Here is a 19454-nt window from a genome sequence, read left to right as displayed (position 1 = left end):
GAATAATTCTATGCTTTGCGCATATAGAACTCGAGTGAATTCTCTGCTTTGCTACCTTCCACTCCTTTTCTGATATATTGATTAAGAGATCTTCTTCCCAAGGTCCTCTTGGATCTTTGAAAGGTAGGGACTCTAATAAGATTTTATATATTGCGGAAATAGTGTTTGTTTCCTCGGAATTGAGCAGTATTTTTTCCAGCATTGTGGAGGGTGCAAGGTGGGGGAAATCGGGCAATTTCTGTTTAACAAAATTTCTAATTTGAAGATAGTAAAAGAAATGTGTAGCTGGGAGGTTAAATTTTGAACGTAATTGTTCAAAAGATGTAAATATGTTGTCTATATAAAGATCTCTGAGCATTTTAATCCCAAAACTTTTCCAGGTATTAAAAACTGGATATACTTGCGAAGGTTGAAAGAGGTGGTTCCCTTGCAGAGGTGCCACTGATAAAAGATTTTCCATCTTAAAATGCTTCCTAATTTGGTTCCATATTCTGAGTGAGTAAAGCACAATTGGGTTATTAGTATATTTGCGATAACTTTCATTTATTGGAGAGCAGAGCAGGGAATATAAAGAAGTACAACAGGATTTTACTTCTATTGCAGACCAAACCAAGTTGCTTTATGTTTCTAATTGGATGTTAGGAAGCATGTTTCATTTGGCAGACTCAAACGTGAGCTAAAAAAAAAAACAAACAAATAAAATTAAGTATGAAAATAAACACAAAAAATTGTACACAGTACAAGTCAGCTTTAAAGTAGTGCAGATGAGAAAACTCTTCCCAGGCTTTAAAGTGAAAAGAAAAATTAGATACAGCAATAATCTTAAGAGCGCAGCCTTCCCTCATGGGTGTAATGCTTAAGCTGCTTGACTCCAACAATGCTTACGTAACTTATTTGGTTTTAAATATGTCAGCATGAAAATAGGGTTAATGCATTACATTTGCAAGGAAGGATAGATCGAAAGATCGTCAAAACTCTAATATAAGTGAGGTTCAGAATCCTGAATGTATTACGAAAAAAAAGACTAAAAAAGTAATATTAAATGTTCAGAGTCAGATCAGCAATAAATCAAAGAGTCTACTCCACCTTAATGCAGCGTAAAAGGTTGGTCTCTCTATTTCTGATTTGCTGCTTGAGGATGATACTGCTATGGTGTAGTGAAGATCTACTGTTGAATGTTGATGTTTACAAAGTCCACAAGTCTAAATGCTTTGTTTTAAATCGTTTGATTAAAACTACAATTGAATCAATATATAATACTTACTTCAGAGATTGTTTTTACATGCATTTGGGCAAGAACTGCATGGAGCACCTGGCGTATACAGGTCGGTATTTATATCGTCTCTGTTAAATTTAAAATAAATAATAGAAGTCCAGGTTAATATTTTGGGTTACATACTGTAACTCTTAGTAAAGACTGGCAGTATTTTTGTTGGTAATTATGTATTTATATTTTTAGTTAGTGAATTTATTTCTGATTTAAAACTCACTATTTTCCTAATAATTTAATTTTTGTCTTTTAATTGTATTATGTTTGACAAACGTTTGAAATATTACATGAATACATGAAATAATACAAATAATAAGTATAATATACAACTACTGCGGTGGGTTGGCACCCTGCCCAGGATTGGTTCCTGCCTTGTGCCCTGTGTTGGCTGGGATTGGCTCCAGCAGGCCCCCGTGACCCTGTGTTCGGATTCAGCGGGTTGGAAAATGGATGGATGGATGGATATACAACTATAAAACATAATAAATATTCAGCTAGAATACATTATGTCCTCTTTAAAACAGTCAGTTAATGCAAGGCTCTAAAAAGATTACACAAATAGTGTGCAGTTTTGTCAATAGCATAAACAACACTTTTGATTATAGTCATCATTTCCATTTAAGAATTTCAAACATTAATAGGCAGCATTGTAAAAGATAGGAAAATACCCCTTTTTTCAAAAGCTTAGAAATCTTACTGACATATACAAGGGACGTTCAAAAAGTTCCCGCACTTTTATATTTTCATTGGAAACAGTGAAGGCAGCAGGAGTAGTAATTGGGCATTAAAAAGTTGGTATGTCACTGGGAAAATTGCATCACAAATGAAGGTGGCTATGTAGAAAAGTGATGTAATTTGTTTTTGAAATTCTTAATAAATACAGCTTTAAAAAGTGCAGAAATGTTTTGAACGTCCCTCATAGAATGTAACAAATTGCTTCTACACAGTTTCTGTTAACAGAACATGTGACACAAATAAACCAGGAGGTTCAATTCAACTAAATCTTTGCATTCATAGTCCTTGCAAACTTATTAAACAGGAAGTTAGACAGTTCTGCTGGCAAAGTCTGGGCATCATAATTCACCACAGGTTAAGTAAAATTTGAGCTATGTATTGTCTTTATGATGTCCTGAGAAGAAAACTTGGCCAGTCACATGTACTCTGGACATTTTGTAAAACATCTACAAAACTTCAAGCATTGTTTCTACTGAATCTTTAGTACAGATAAAATTGTGAGTATACACTGTATTACTGAAATGTGTTTTCTAAAGCTTTTTTGCAATATTTTAAGATACATGTACATCTGAAACTAACTTTTTGTTTCCAAATTTAAATATAATTTTTCCAAACCGTGAGAGCTGACCTTCCTTATTTGAGACCTATTTTTACAGTCCATAGCTTGTTTGATGTCAAGCACAGGAAATAATGGACATCCTTTGGTATAGCTTGGGAATTCTAGTCAAACCTGCTCAGCTTTCTTCTGATGCAATCTTTATGAGGACAAGTGCTTTAACATATATAAGGTTTATATTTTATTCATTTAATTAATTTTTCAAATATGTTAATATAAAACATACTTTACACGATTAAATACTTACATAGGACAGTAATGGCAGACATAAATATATTTATTTGGGGAATTGGGGCAGTAAGCATCACCACAGCCAATAAATTTAGAAGGTGCCCATATCAACTAAAACAAAAAACATTTACTTTTAACACACACACATATTTTAAAGAAGGTGATTACAAAATGCTTTTAAATATAAACATATCAATGTGTTCTGGTGCAGTTTTCATGTATACGTGGCTTTTTTATTGTTAGAATTTGCTTTTCCATCATCAACAGCATGGATAAAGAACCAAACACAAGCATGATCATGCATTTTATTAATAGAGTGCATACTGGCAAGATGTTAATGGTTGAAATACAACAAAAACAAATCTGTTTTTTTTAATTAGAGTACCTCAGAACTTATACTTTTCTATTTTGATTTCTTTAATTTATCAATAGCACCTGATAACCCCCATTCTCTAGATTCACTAACACAATGTCTAACCTGTATCTCAGAATGGATGAATAGTAACTTTCTCAAATTAAATAAAGAGAAAACCGAAATCTTAGTGATTGGCAATAATGGATACAATGAGGCTATTAGAAATAAACTTGATGCATTAGGATTAAAAGTCAAAACGGAGGTAAAAAGCTTAGGGGTAACCGTTGACTGTAATCTGAGTTTTAAATCGCATATTAATCAGATCACTAGGACAGTATTTTTTCACTTAAGAAACATAGCAAAAGTTAGACCTCTGATATCATCGAAAGATGCAGAGAAATTAGTTCACGCGTTTGTTTTCAGTCGACTAGATTACTGTAACGCACTCCTCTCAGGACTACCCAAAAAAGACATAAATCATTTGCAACTAGTGCAGAATGCAGCTGCTAGAATCCTTACCAGGAAAAGAAAAACACATTTCTCCGGTTTTGATGTCACTACACTGGTTACCTGTGTCTTTCAGAATTGACTTTAAAATTCTGCTTATGGTTTATAAAGCCTTAAATAATCTCGCTCCATCTTATATATCAGAATGTCTGACATCTTATATTCCAAATCGCAACCTCAGATCCTCAACTGAGTGTCTCCTTAGAATTCCAAGAGCAAAACTTAAAAGAAGTGGTGAGGCGGCCTTCTGCTGTTATGCACCTAAAATCTGGAATAGCCTGCCAGTAGGAATTCGCCAGGCTAATACAGTGGAGCACTTTAAAAAACTACTGAAAACACATTATTTTAACATGGCCTTCTCATAACTTCACTGTAATTTAATCCTGATACTCTGTATATCCAATTCATTATAATAACTATTCATTCAGAATCTGTACTAACCCCTACTCTCTCTTCTGTTTCCTTTTCCGGTGTCCTTTTGGTGGTGGCTTGCGCCACCACCATCTACCCAAAGCACCATGATGTTCCAACAATGATGGATGGATTAAAAGCCAGAAGTCTGTATGACCATCAGCATCAAGTGACTCCGTGAGAACCCTAACTACAAAGAGGACTATTTCATTTATGTTAGGTAGAATGCCCAGAGGGGACTGGGTGGTCTCGTGGCCTGGAACCCCTACAGATTTTATTTTTTTCTCCAGCCGTCTGGAATTTTTTTTTGTTTTTTTTGTCCACCCTGGCCATCGGACCTTACTCCTTTCTATGTTAACTAATGTTGTCTTATTTTAATTTTGTATTTTGTCTTTTATTTCTCTTTTCTTCATTATGTAAAGCACTTTGAGCTACTTTTTGTATGAAAATGTGCTATATAAATAAATGTTGTTGTTGTTGTTTATCAAAGTTTAGCCTTGATAAAATGTAATATTTTTTTTTATTCTAGATTGCCCAACACCAGATAAGTGTGTGTATCATAACACTTCCATAACTTAGTTCTTCAAAAAAGGAGACCCCTAAAAAATCCTACACTTCATAGCAAAGACTTATTTATTGTCACCATTTGTTTGCCACAAAACAATATATGATGAAAAACAAGAAATGCGAAAAACTTGTTGACTATTGTGCATTTTTGACAATCCTCAAGTATTTGCACTTTAAGGAACTGCAGTACCACTTAATCACTAATTGTGGTGTTATACAAAGAAATTGTGTGTTAAGATCTTTTTACGCTGCACAGTTGGGATGCCTGGGACGTGGAAGGACCGGGAGAGCGCCAATACCTCCCCCGGAACATGAGAGGGCTACCGTCCTGGGGTGCAGGGGAGCTACAAGATGGGAGCTGGGAGGTTCCACCCTGTTGGGGCACATGGCGACCACCAGGGGACACCCAAATGTTCCTGGCAACATGGACTGCAGCACTTCCGCCACAACAGGAAGTGCTGCTAAGTCCGAAGACAGGTACACCCAGTGTGCTTCCGGGTGCTCGCCAGGAAGCTCGTCAGGAAGCACCTGGCGCACATCCAGGGTACTGGTTAAAAGGGGCCACCTGACTCCATTCTGGGTTGGGAGGTAGCGTGACAGAGCTTGACGAGGGAGGAGTGGAGACGGCAGGAGAAGAAAATAATAAGGACTGTGAGTGATTTCTGCTGTACTGGAAGGAGAAAACACAATAAAAGAGTGTGTTTTGGAAATAGCTATCTTGGTGTCTGTTTATGGTCGAGGTCAGTCTTCACAGTAGAACCTATTCTGGCATTGTCAATGGTGCTTTAAACATCTTTTAAGACTAAACAATTTCCTGTGTGTTTGTGTAGTAGTGACTGACTAATAGATGAATCTAAGTAGCCCCAATTCTGACATGGTACCTATTTATCATTGATGGAATCATCATAAACTCCAGATCACTTAATGCAACCTCCTTGGAAATATCCTTTGGTGTATATAGAGCTATATTAAATGTAATGTGTTCCCCAAGATTTGCACTCATGTTCATTTCTAACACACCATTACATAACATGAAAGTATCTTGAGCATTATCTCAGGATTATTCAGCTAACATTTCTTTTGTCACAGATTTCTAATTTGTGTCCTTTTACTATAAAATTATCCATTCATCTGATGAACCAACTTAATTTAGTTCAAGGTCGTAGGGACAGGAGCCCACCAGGCAGAAGATAGGAGCCAACCCAGAAGTGGATGTCAGTCCATGACAGGGCACAGTCATGTACACTACCACATTGACAATATAGGTTTGTCAACACAAGTATCTTTGGAATATGGGCACAAAGCTAGAGAATGCAAAGAAAAATCTGTGGGAAGCTACACAGATTGCAGCTCAGCCAGGATTTGAACTTGCAATTCTGGAATTGTGAGGCAGAAAGTCTAACCACCATGCCTAAATCACCTAACTGAAATGATCTATTACTGGATTGAAAGGTTTCTTGAATTCTATTCTTCTGACTCAAGAATGATAGATGAAACGTACCTGAGTGTAATGCCCAGCAACTTTACCATTTTTTGGGGGTTTCCCAAATTCAAAATGTTGTTTTTCATTTTCCCATTCCTGAATTGCACTATCCCATTGTCTCTCATTTGAAGACTGGAACACATTTTCTCCACAGCTGCACTCTAAGAGGTGAAGAGACAGGATTAGAGAGGAAAAACTGTCAAGCTGAAGAATACATAAATTATATTATTAAGCTTGTGTTAATAAATCTGTTTACTTACTGACAATTACAAAGCATGAACAAAATAGAAACTTGAAAATAACTTTGTTTTTGGGGCCGGGCAAAAATTTGAAATAGCTAACATACTGTATATAAAAAATGTAATTTATAAAAAGATCTCACATAAAAGTAAAAAACTATCAGTATGGAATTTGTCTATATAGTACCTCCATGCAAATAGCAGTTTAAGTGATATTGCAGAAAATCACTAAATGGAAGATTTTGCAATACAAAGCAACTGACTGTACTGTACAATAGTGTGGAATCAAGAACATTAACTTTTATAATATTTATTATGTTTTCAAATAAATATAGATTAAAATGAACAGGAAAATGAACAACAAAAATAATATTTAATGCAAAATTAAACACATTGGGCGAAATGAAGTAAGGAAGCTACACAGATAAATAGATTGGTATGGGGTGGCTTTGTTTCTCCTCATTATTAAGCATATGCTCTCGTAAAGCAAAAAAGCTGTCTGCTATCGTCACTTGTAAATTTGCTTGAGTATGTGATTGTGCACTTGTGAGTGCCACCGGATTTTTGTGTACATGTATATTTAACCTCCTCCTCAAGCCGCCACCTTATCATGGTGGAGGGGTTTGTGTGTCCCAATGATCCTAGAAGCTCTGTTGTTGGGGGCTTTATGCCCCTGGTAGGGTCACCCAAGGCAAACTGGTCCTAGGTGAGAGACGAGACAAAGAGAGGTTCAGAAAACCTACTATGAAGAATAAAAACTTTGGGCCGGCATTTTCCCTTGCCCGCACATGGGTCACCAGGGCCCCTCTCTGGAGCCAGGCCTGGAGGTTTAGCTCAATGGCGAGCGCCTGGTGGCCAGGCCTACACCCATGGGTCTTGGCCGGGCACAGCCCAAAGAGGAAAAATGGGTCCTCCTTCCCATGGGCTCACCACCTGAAGGAGGGGAAAAGGAGGTTGGGTGCAGTGTGAGTCAGGTGGTGGCCGAAGGCGGGGACCTTCGCGGTCTGATCCTCGGCTACAGAGTTGGCTCTTGGGATGTGGAATGTCACCTCTCTGAAGGGGAAAGAGCCTGAGCTAGTGCGTGAGGTCGAGAGGTTCTGGCTAGATATAGTCAGGCTCACCTCGACGCACAGCGTGTACTCTGGAACCAATCTCCTTAAGAAGGGCTGGACTCTCTACCACTCTGGAGTTGCCCCTGGTGAGAGGCGCAGAGCAGGTGTGGGCATACTTATTGCCCCCCGACTTGAAGCCTGTTCATTGGGATTTACCCCAGTAGACGAGAGGGTAGCCTCCCTCCGCCTTTGGGTGGGGGGACGGGTCCTAACTGTTGTTTGCGCGTATGTGCCGAACAGCAGTCTGGAGTACCCACCCTTTTTGGAGTCCCTGGAGGGGGTGCTAGAGGGCTCACCTTCTGGGGATTCCCTCGTTCTGCTGGGAGACTTCAATGCTCATGTGGGCAATGACAGTGAGACCTGGAAGGGCGTGATTGGGAGGAATTTGGAGGATGCCATGGAGAACGACTTCCAGATGGCTTTGAGGAGATTATGGTCCACCATCTGGCGTCTCAGGAGGGGAAAGAGGTGCAGTGTCAACACTGTGTATGGATGGTGCGCTGCTGACCTAGACTCAGGATGTTGTGGGTCGGTAAGGGGAGTACTCCTCAATCCCACTAACATTGCTTCCAATAAGGAAGCAGAGCCTGGGGACTCGGAGGGGTACACTCCCATGTCTGGGACTGAGATCACAGAGGTGGTCAAAAAACTCCTTGGTGGCAGGGCCCCGGGGGTGGATGAGATACGCCCAGAGTTCTTCAAGGCTCTGGATGTTGTAGGACTGTCTTGGTTGACACGCCTCTGCAACATCACATGGACATCAGGGACAGTGCCTCTGGATTGGCAGACCGGGGTGGTGGTCCCCTCTTTAAGAAGGGGGACCGGAGGGTGTGTTCCAACTACAGAGGCATCACACTCCTCAGCCTCCCTGGAAAAGTCTATTCAGGAGTCCTGGAGAGGTGGGTCCATCAGATAGTCGAACCTCGGATTCAGGAGGAACAGTGTGATTTTCGTCCTAGTCGCGGAACAGTGGACCAGCTCTACACTCTTGGCAGGGTCCTGGAGGGTGCATGGTAGTTTGCCAAACCAGTCTACATGTGTTTTGTGGACTTGGAAAAGGCATTGGACCATGTCCCTCGGGGAATCCTGTGGGGGGGTGCTCCAAAAGTATGGGGTACCGGACCCCCTGATAAGGGCTGTTCGGTCCCTGTACAACCAGTGTCAGAGCTTGGTCCGCATTGCCGGCAGTATGTTGAACCCGTTTCCGGTGAGAGTTGGACTCCGCCAGGGCTGCCCTTTGTCACTGATTCTGTTCATAACTTTTATGGACAGAATTTCTAGGCGCAGCCAGGGCGTTGAGGAGGTCCGGTTTGGTGGGCTCAGGATTGGGTCACTGCTTTTTGCAGATGATGTTGTCCTGTTTGCTTCATCAGGCCATGATCTTCAGCTCTCTCTGGATCGGTTTGCAGCCAAGTGTGAAGCGGCTGGGATGGGAATCAGCACCTCCAAATCCGAGACCATGGTCCTCAGCCAGAAAAAGGTAGAGTGCCCTCTCAGGGTTGGGGGCGAGATCCTGCCCCAAGTGGTGGAGTTTAAGTATCTTGGGGTCTTGTTCATGAGTGAGGGAAGAATGGAGCGGGAGATTGACAGGCGGATCAGTGCGGCGTCCACAGTGATGCGGGCTCTGCATCGGTCTGTCATGGCGAAAAAGGAGCTGAGCCGTAAGGCAAAGCTCTCAATTTACCGGTCGATCTTCGTTCCTACCCTCACCTATGGTCATGAACTGTGGGTAGTGACCGAAAGAACGAGATCACAAATACAAGCGGCTCAAATGAGTTTCCTCCGCAGGGTGTCTTGGCTTTCCCTTAAAGATAGGGTGAGAAGCTCGGTCATCCGGGAGGAGCTCAGAGTAGAGCCACTGCTCCTCCGCATCGAGAGGTGTCAGATGAGGTGGCTCGGGCATCTGATCAGGATGCCTTCTGGACACCTCCCTGGTGTGGTGTACCAGGCATGTCTAACCGGGAGGAGGCCCCGGGGAAGACCCATGACACACTGAAGGAACTATGTCTTTCGGCTGGCCTGGGAACACCTCAGGATTCCCCCAGAAGAGCTAGTAGAAGTGGCCAGGGAGAGGGAAGTCTGGGCATCTCTGCTCAAGTTTCTGCCCCCGCGACCCGATCTCGGATAAGCAGAAGAGGATGGATGAATGTATATATAACAGAATTATGCATCTTCAAAACTACCTGTGCAAAAATTTTGTAAATCATTAGATTTGGTCCCATGAGAAGGAGACTGCAAAAATCCTAGTTAAATTAAACAGGAGGAGTTATCATTGGACATTGGTCCAACCTTTCTTGAAGGATATCGGGATAAGCAGCAGGCTAAACTGGACCAAAAACAAAAGGCCTAACGTCTGTAACAAGGCAACATGATTTATGAGTTATCATTGTACATATATCTCAGCATTCATGGTGGACATTTCAGAAACTGCTTGCTCTAAAATGTTCTGTTTTTAATGGAATGTAGTCACCTGCAAGCTCTACAAAAAAAAATCCAAAAAAATAGTAATTTTAAGATGTGAAAAACAATTATGATTTTCCACAGACACACACATACAGGCACTATTCTAAAATCATCTTTTCTCAAAGAGTGAACTTACCATGTCACCCTTCATAGTCTAATACAGCACCAGCAAGATGCCTTTATACCCTGCAGCAAATACACTGTTTTTTGTCACGTGAAAGTGCAGAAGTTCTGGCTTCTCTATTATATACTGTGTTGCCAAATCATAACATTCTCAAACCTTAATCTACTTGAAGGTTGTGAAGGTCTAAGCTTGTCAAAGCAGTACTGGCTGCAAAAAAGGAAACAGCTTTGAACAAACTGCAAGTCCATGACAGGGCCCACTGATGCCCACACACACATCTACATGTAAAAAGACATACACTCTTTATGGTTAGAAATGCAAACAAAATAAATCGTTTTGCTGTAAAACATACCACTGATTGTCCTTTCGTTTTGGAGACTAGGAATCTTGGCGCAAGCTGTGGCCCGCTTTTCAGCATTGGCAGCCGCCTCTGTATTCCACTCCTTCAATTATGGAGACAAAAACAATAGAAAAGTGAGGACATAATGATTGTAGTCTTGTACAATGAATAATTATTACCGTGACCAAACATCAACTTAAACATTGGAAAAAAGGCATTCATTAAATACTCTTCTTCTTCTGGCTACTCCCATTCAGGGTTTCTATAGCGAATCATATTGTCTGCATATTGACTTGGCAAAATTTTACACCAGATGCCCTTCTTGACGTTAATGAAAAATATTCAAAATGAAAAAATATTCCTTATCCATAAGGCAGAATATAATGTTAAATATAAGCTTTCATAAAATATAAGATAGACATATAACTTACCATTGCTAGCATGTCTGCTGCAGTAGGAAGCACCAATCCTCTCACAGCATTATGCTTGTCAACGATGTTCTTCTGCACTTTAGGATCTGAAGTCAAAATTTCTGGTGAAAAAAGACAAATTTCTTAAAAAGAATCAATGTAAAATTATTTTGCATTTAAATTTCATTTAGTGCTGAGGCTGGAAAAAATAAATTTTTAAAGACACATATCATGAGTGTGATCATGCTACTGCCCTTAGAGGGACTAACTTAAGAGATACAAGGAAGGTGCATGAACATTTTGGACAAAAATCAGACAGCCTTGGTGTCAAAATCACTCCTAACCCACTAACAGCTGTGCTTGGTACTCCCAGACACTGCATTATAAAAGTACTTGTCAGCGTACCTTTTTCAGACTTTCTTAACAGCTTTGCCAGTGTGCACAAATAATGTTTGCCATTCAAGTGAATGTTATTTATTTATTTTTTATATGTTTGTAAGGAATAAGTAATTCTGTCATTAAGTTTATTGTGTGAGTTTGTACATAAGAATTTCTCACATTACTGTATTTATGATTTATTGTAGTTTTACCCTATTCCAACTGGCTTCAGTAATCAAAGCAAACTGGAAACTCTTGTCTGTGTGGTCATTGGAAGGAAGTTTATCTGACTGTTGACTCAGGCAGGGCGCTTGAGGCAGAGGGCAGGACACTATATACTGTACCTTGCTTATCATAATAAATAGAAAGTGCCTTTGGTTAATTAATCAGAAATGCTTGTCAATCTTCTATGGCTCCATGATACCTTCCTCCAGTGAAACTGTTTCTTTCATGAATGTTACCTTGGTTCAGGTTCTTCAGAAGTGTGTGTATTACCACTACAATAAGCATACAGGGAACAGAAACAAACTCTTGTAACCTTTGCATGTTTTAAATATATCCTCCATCCAACTCCCTTATTTTAGGACATGCTTTGTATAGTCCAGGATAATTTAAAACTGCTGAAACAAAAACACTTATCTAAAACATATTTTAAATATAAAAATCAAACTAAAACACAACACAGGTAGTGCAGATGCAAGGTGGTGCAGAGATTAGATTGTCGGTCTCACAATTTCAAATCAATTAGACTTAAACTGCAGGTCTGGGACATCAACAAAAGCTTTAGTTGTCAACGTCACAAGCACATTTCCTAGAGTATTCTTTGGAAACAGTGTCCAATATGTCATAGATAGATCATGTGCTGTATTTGGGAAATATTTTTTTTTATATTGAAAATAACCCCAAAAAAAATATAAATGTGACTAAATACGTTATTGTCAGTAAACATATAAATGTCTGTTTCTCAGAGTTCCTATGTGATGCAGTAAAACCAGTCACAATCAGCAAAAACTTTTCAGGAAGCAAGCCTTTTCAAAAAAATTGTCGTGCAGTGTTATTTATTGTTTTTTAATTTTTCTTTAATCATAGAACAGAGCAGGGAAACAACTACCCACTGATAAAAAACATTAGATATTTTACACAGGCCATTTTCCTAAAGTCCGATCAAAAAGTAAACATTAATAAAATCCGTAAGATTACAGGGGGAGATTTTAAATAACTCGCCAGTCTGATCATTTTGTATTCTGAATTGCACCTCTCACTTTGAGTACTGTCACAAAGTAATTAGGAATTACATTTTTGTAGAAAACACAAGACAAAGTTTTTATACAAAGCTAAGATGTGATTGTATTATCTACTGGGCAACATCCAATGCAATGAGAGAGAGTAACATGAAGCTTAAATTGAAGATTCAGAGAGAAAAGTGAGCAGCTTATTGTGCTGAAATAATTCACCTTATGGGTTCAGAGTTGGCTGGGATATAATCAGAGAAAAGGAAGTAAAAAAAAGTACAGGTGAGAAGAGCTTCCAAATAAGGCAGTTAAGTTATTTTTTGTGGTTGTTTCGCATAAGCTATTAAATTCAACAGAATTGAAAGTGTTTTGCTCCTGATTTTCTTTTGTATTCAATGTCTGGTGCCTCACGTTGCAGTGTCCAACAGTAGTCAGCAAGCATTGATGGATTCCAGTTGCCCTGGTATCGTTTCTCCATCGTAGCAATGAGATTTGTGGGGAAGAAGTCCAAGTGTGAGTGGAGGAAATGAATCTTGAGTGACATGTTGCACTTCATTATCTTGTATGCTTTGAGAAGTTTGTCTACCAGCTGAATGTAGTTTGGGGCTCTGTAATTGCCCAGAAAATTGTCAACAACATCTTTGAAGGCTTTCCAGGTAATTTTTTCCGGCCCAACTAACGGATCTTCAAACCGCTTGTCACTCATAACATGTCTGATCTGGGGGCCAACAAAAATGCCCTCTTTGATCTTGGCGTCAGTTATTCTTGGGAACATCTGTCTTAAATAATGAAAACCTTCACCTTTCTTGTTCAGTGCTTTAACAAAATTCTTCATGAGTCCCAGTTTTATGTGAGGAGGAGGGAAAAATATCTTTGCCGGGTCGACAAGCGATTCATGTGCCACATTTTTCTGTCCTGGAACTAACTTTTTACGGAGTGGCCAGTTCTGTCGAGAATCGTGCGACTCTTTGGCATGGCTGTCCCATTCACAGATGAAACAACAGTACTTTGTATAGCCGAGCTGCAGTCCTAGTAACAGAGCAACGACTATAAGATCTCCACAGATATTCCAGTTGTACCTGCTATACTGGATATGCTTCAGCAACAGTTCCATATTCTTTTACGTTTCTTTCATGTGTGCTGCATAGCCAACAGGTACTGAAGGATAAATGTTGCCATTGTGTAGCAGAACAGCTTTCAGGCTTAACATTGACGAATCAATGAAGAGACGTCACTCTTCCGGGTTGTTATCACAACCCAAGGCCGAGAACAATCCTTCAATGTCACAACAGAAACAGAGACTGTCAACTTGTGCAAAAAATTTGGTTATATCATGATGTCGGCCTTGAAACACAGAAATTTTCATACCTGGGGCCTCATGCAAAACGGCGTGCGTAGAATTCACACTATAACATGACGTAAGCACAAAAGCGGAAATGTGCTTACGCACAAAAATATCCAGATGCATAAATCTGTGCAAACGCCAATTTCCACATTCTTCCGCTCCATAAATCCCGGTCAGCATGAAAAGTAACTCAGGTGCATGCGCCTACTGTCCCGCCCCAACTCCTCCCAGAATTATGCCTCTTAGAATATGCAAATCAATATAAATAGCCCTTAAGCTCAGCCTTCTGTGAAAAGATAATGGCCAAAGCAAGAGGGAAAATAGAGGAATTTCAGCAAATACCAAGTGGAGGCAAGGAAAAACATAATATTTGTTGGTTTAAACAGTAGTATAAACAACAAAAGGAAGTTGATCAAGTGACATAGTGTGTCGGAGAAACTCGAAAGCTCAAGTTCACAAAGTCGCACAGTGCCCGAAATAAAAAAAGAAGTTGTCACATAGTCGTAGCCCACCGTCTGAGTGTCACATGAAAGCTTATTAGGTTACAGCGAAAAAAAAAAAGGCACACAGTGGTAAAAAATAAAGTAATGTCAACTTTAATCTCTAAATTTCTACTTTAATCACATAGTTTATTTTGTCATTAAAGTAGAACATCATAAACTTCATCCTAAATCATTTAATTTACTAGTTTCTCAATCCTATCAAAATTAAAGTAGCACGTTAAATGCTTTGTTTTGTATTTGATCTTCTATGTGCTCTATGTGTGTGAATCACTACGTGCTTCCAGGTTTCTCTTCCTCTGACAGGACACAGAATCCATTACATTCGTGATATTACAGCTCTCTGAATAATTAAAATACTGAGATGTATACGTGATATCATTTTCATGATGATAGGAGTTAAAGCATATTATTAAACATGGGAACACGGTGGTGCAGTGATTGTTCATGTCTCACGCAAGATGCTTGCTGCTCCATGCGCGACCTTCAATGAAATACTTTATTGTAGCAGTACTGTCTCTTTCAAACGTACTAACCTCCAATTCCTGTCCTTACTTTTCTTTCTCCAAATACCCAATCGCCACACAATCAGCTCTGTAATAGATGTTAAGCCATCTGTAAGCTTAGAATGCAGATTCTTCAAAACTTTTAAGGAACATTGAAATATCTTCATAGTACATGTTTAATTATTCTATCCATCTATCCTTCCAGTGTTGTGCCAGCCACAGCAAGAATACAGCATGAGGCAGGAACAGCACTGCGGCTCCGTGTAGTTAAGTTTTATCTGTATAATATAATAAACATATTTTGCTGCATTTCATCTTAAAAATGATATCGTCATCATATGTAAATACGCGCTTTATAAAGTGGCTCAGGTTGTGCAATATTATAACTGAATCGCAAGTTTACAGTGAGGTAATTGTACTTATAAGATCAAACAGTTCTACAAGGAGCACTTGATGGACTGATTGAGTGAGTTTAGAGTTCTTGGGATGAAACTGTTTCTGAACTGCGAGGTCAGTACAGGAAAGGCTCTGAAGCGTTTGCCATATGAGAGCAGTTCAATAGACAGCATGGCTGAGGCAGCGTGGGCTTGATGCTGTATACCGATAATTCTCTTTCTGATCAGCTGCTGTTCAGCTGTGATTCACACTCAGATACAGTGATATAAATACTCCGAGTGGTACAGTGAGAGTAATATGGGAAAAGATGATCCAATGTGGCAACACTTAAGGGGAGCAGCTGAAGGAAGAAGAAGGTGCAGTGAGAGTAACAACACTAAAGCTGTTATGGTATTTGGAATAGTTTGACCATTCTGTGGACCATTATATTGTTACAGGTTAATTACAATCAGATGCATTAAACTAATAAACCAGGGGTCGGGAACCTTTTTGGCTGAGAGAGCCATGAACACCACATATTTTAATATGTAATTCCGTGAGAGCCATACAATATGTTTAAAACTGAATACAAGTAAATGTGTGCATTTTATGTAAGACCAACACTTTTAAAGTACAATAAGTCTCTGAATTCTTTTTAATAATGTTGTTATGCTGTTGCTAACCAATGATGAATAAAGTACTTCTTACCATTATGCGACTTCTGGTGCTGCATGGTTTTGCTGATGGCTTTGTAGTCTGGTTGATACGTGGTGAGGTTAAGCTTCATGCAGGCCAGTGGCGTACCGTGGGTGTCAGCCGCCCGGGGCGGAGGAAAATTCCGCCGCCCCCTTATTTAGGTTTTTCAATTTAAAAGACTAAAATATAAAGTAATTCTAAAGAATTTTGCCGCCCCCTAAAAGTGCTGCCCGGGGCGGGCCGCCCCTGCTGCCCCCACTACGCTACGCCACTGATGCAGGCGTTGAGACTTCCATCCATTAAATGTGATCGTAGGTTGGTCTTAATGTTCTTTAGATGTGAGAAAGACTGCTCACATGCATATGTAGAGCCAAACATTGTCAGTACAGCAATACTCACACACTGCAGTGTGTGGTATGTGACGGGAAGCGCGTTCCAAGTTTTGACAATCAGCTGGTCCGCGGGCTGAAGTTTTTTCATTTCTCCCCACTTGTGTTTGCTCACCAATTCTGCTTGCTGTCGTGCAAGTCTTTCCAAATCTTCTTTCAGTGACTTGAACTTATTCACCCACATGTCTGAGGCCTTCAGGTCAGCAGCTTGTAGCTCAAAATCTCTGACGGAGACACCGGGGATGTAACTCAGGTCGGCGCTGTCCACAGCACACTCATGTGGATGGGTGATGAACTTCAAAAGACGATTGCGCTCACGAAATTCTCCAAAGCGCGCTTTGAATGACTGCAGGAGATTAGATGTGAAGCCTGCTAGCTGCTGAAGATCAAGATGTTGAGCAGGGTCACTTGCTGTGCATGCATCTTTAAACTCTCCCAGTTTTTCAAAGTGTAGTAAACGACCTGTTTCAATGTCGACGATGAGTTCTAGCTTGTTTTCAAATGCAAACACTGCTTGTTGAAGGGATAAGACTGTATTTCCAACGCCTTGCATTTTCACATTGAGCTGGTTCAGATCTTCAGTCATGTCCATGAGATAGTAGAACTTCAGGAGCCACTCAGTGTTAGCTAACTCAGGATGCTCGACGTTTTTCATTTCAAGAAAAGTCCGGATTTCGCTCAGACAAGCCGCGAAATGGCTGAGCACCTTCCCTCTTGACAACCAACACACATTGCTATGCAGAAGCAGACCAGGATAATTATTCCCAACTTCATCCAGCAGTGTTTTAAACTGGCGATCATTTAAAGCTCGGGCAACAATAAAGTTGACCACCCGAATGACCAGCGACATCACCTCACCAAGCTGCTCGCCACACATCTGAGCACAACGCACCTCCTGATGTAGGATGCAGTGAAAACTTAGGATGGGTCTCTTTTCATGTTCACGAAGAAGCGCTACGAATTCTCTGTTTTTCCCCACCATGCACGGAGCACCATCAGTACACACCGAAATAAGTTTATCCGTCGGTAGATTTTTTTCTTTAGCGAACTCAGTGAAAGACTTGAATAAATCCTCCCCTCTTGTTGTCCCTTTCATAGGCAAAACAGCAAGACTTTCCTCACGTAGTGTGTCACCAACAATACTATCCACCTGCAGAGCCACAGCACCATACGTCACTGCAGTTTCAGACCCGCAGTTGTAGACCCGCAGTTACAGACCCAGAAGTGGCGTCACCTTCGTTTCAGGACTGACTTCATAAAATTACTTCTGGAAGGTTTCGGCAGGTCTCGGCAAAGCCCGGGAAGTAACGTCGGGTCAAAGACCCGTTTAGAAACCAAATAATACGCATCATTGTGAAGTTCACAGGGTTTCTGCCATCACGTCGTGTCATATATCAAATTAAATAATACGGATCGTTTCTGTGAAATACACTATTAACATTTACGTTGTGTTCGGGTCTGTGGGAACCATTTAACATGTCGACAAAATTAAAATCATCAAGATCTGTGTTAATTGAAAATAGTTTTTCATTTACATTCATGAAACAAACTATACAATATAATTATAATGTTTACACCACGTTAGAGTTTAGTAAAACATTAATAATAAAAGTGATTACGTTTCTTAAAATGTACTATGCATTTGTGCAATATTGTTCTAAACCAATTTAGAATAAACATGTAAGCCAATCTAATATTTTAAAACATGTATGTGAAGAAAACGGCAATACATATTCTACACTGAATTATGCAATATATTAATTGCCTATATAGAACTGCTCAAACTTTTGTCACTTATTATTATAAACAATGGACCATCAAAAGAAAAAAAATAAAAATACTAATAAGAACACAATTTATTTATATAGCACCCTGCCCAAAATTCAAAAAGAACAACATGACCTATATAACATTGGCTACAAATAATATCTTCACTAAATAAAGATAAATACAGGTTATACAGAACATACAAAGAGGATAAAAGACAATAATGCAGACTAAAATACAACATATAATATTGCAAAAAAATCTTGAGCAAATAACATAAATTGTGATAAAAATTCAAACCCTGAGTACCTGGACATATAGAGGGGGTAAACTAAAAGGAGGGGCAGAATGTCAGGTCTGTTTAATGTCCTCCTAAACAAATGAATGGAGTCGGCTGATGTCATTAATTTCGGGAGGTCATTCCACAGTCAGGGCACTATATACAGCTGAAGGCCCTGCTGTCACCTACAGAGTGCAGGTTAGTGGGGGGCACAGAATCAGAGGACCTTAGTGGGCAGGTCAAGAACAGAATATGATATTCAGTCCTGTAAGACACAGGGAGCAGTGAAGTAGTAGTGACTTACAATAATCAATGCAGGATGTGATAAAAGCAGGGACAAGTTTCTCAGCATTAGAAAAGGAGAGGAATGAGCAAACATAAGAAATGTGACACAGGTGGAAGTAAGAAAGTTTCTTAATATGGTTTACATGGGTGAAATAAGAAAAGGAGGAATCAAAGTGACACCGAGATTCTTTGCAGTAAAAGAAGGTCTGATGAGATCTTCACCAAGAATGGTTGAAGAGGACCTTGTTTTCTTAAGTTGCACTTTAGTGCCACTTTGCAGGAGTTCAGTTATGTTGCAATTTCATTTTAAAGAGTTTTGCTCTGTTCAGGTTTTAATTTTACTTTAATTTCACTGAGGCAAGTTGTGAGCTGAGAAAGCTGTGATGAAGTGTCACTTTTAACACTGAAATGCTGTAGATCTAAGCATCATCTTCATAAAAATGATAAGACAGTCCAAAGCTATGAATAACATGCTCAAGGGGAAGCATAGAGATACAGAAGAGCAGAGGATGTCATTTCATTAACAATGGGAAGTCAGATGGAGGAACTGCTGTGAGAAATTAAGGCATGAGGGTTACCCTGGACATGATATAAGCTGCATGTCCACAGCGCCATTTGCAATAACTTTTACACAAACTGGGACAGTAGCTCTTCAAGAGGAAGGTAACAATGCTTAACACAATAAGGAAAAATAAGCCAGAGCTCTCTTCTCAACTGCTGGCCACACAGAACAGGCCAGTGAAGACATTAAAGTTTTGTCTAAACAAATGACACATCCTTGATGCATAATATGATCTGCACTGGCATAAGAGATGTCATGGCCAGAAATGATAATGGA

The 19454-nt window shown here is 39.8% G+C and overlaps 1 protein-coding gene and 1 long non-coding RNA gene across 2 annotated transcripts in view; both read right to left on the bottom strand.

Moving 5' to 3' along the window:
• Nucleotides 1-613: 613 nt before the first annotated feature.
• LOC127527288 (uncharacterized) lies at nucleotides 614-3257 on the bottom strand. The gene is made up of 3 exons (XR_007934593.1): nucleotides 2869-3257; nucleotides 1265-1344; nucleotides 614-676 (listed from the first exon to the last, which is right to left on the bottom strand). It is a non-coding gene; the product is annotated as an uncharacterized LOC127527288 (long non-coding RNA).
• A 2897-nt stretch (nucleotides 3258-6154) lies between these two features.
• The window catches only part of LOC114649379 (cysteine-rich venom protein-like), a 50411-nt gene continuing 37111 nt past the window's right edge, over nucleotides 6155-19454 (bottom strand). Inside the window, exons 2-3 of the mRNA XM_028798877.2 lie at nucleotides 10466-10556; nucleotides 6155-6336 (exon numbers count right to left, since the gene is read on the bottom strand). Coding sequence (XP_028654710.2) covers nucleotides 6170-6336; nucleotides 10466-10556 — 258 coding nt within the window. The 3' untranslated portion in view covers nucleotides 6155-6169. The remainder of the gene's footprint in view (nucleotides 6337-10465; nucleotides 10557-19454) is intronic.

The sequence above is a fragment of the Erpetoichthys calabaricus genome, chromosome 3 (assembly GCF_900747795.2).
Source record: "Erpetoichthys calabaricus chromosome 3, fErpCal1.3, whole genome shotgun sequence".
Classification (NCBI taxonomy): Eukaryota; Metazoa; Chordata; class Cladistia; order Polypteriformes; family Polypteridae; genus Erpetoichthys; species Erpetoichthys calabaricus.
Note: the sequence above shows the minus strand (reverse complement) of the source record. Positions and strands in the feature narration are given on the sequence as shown.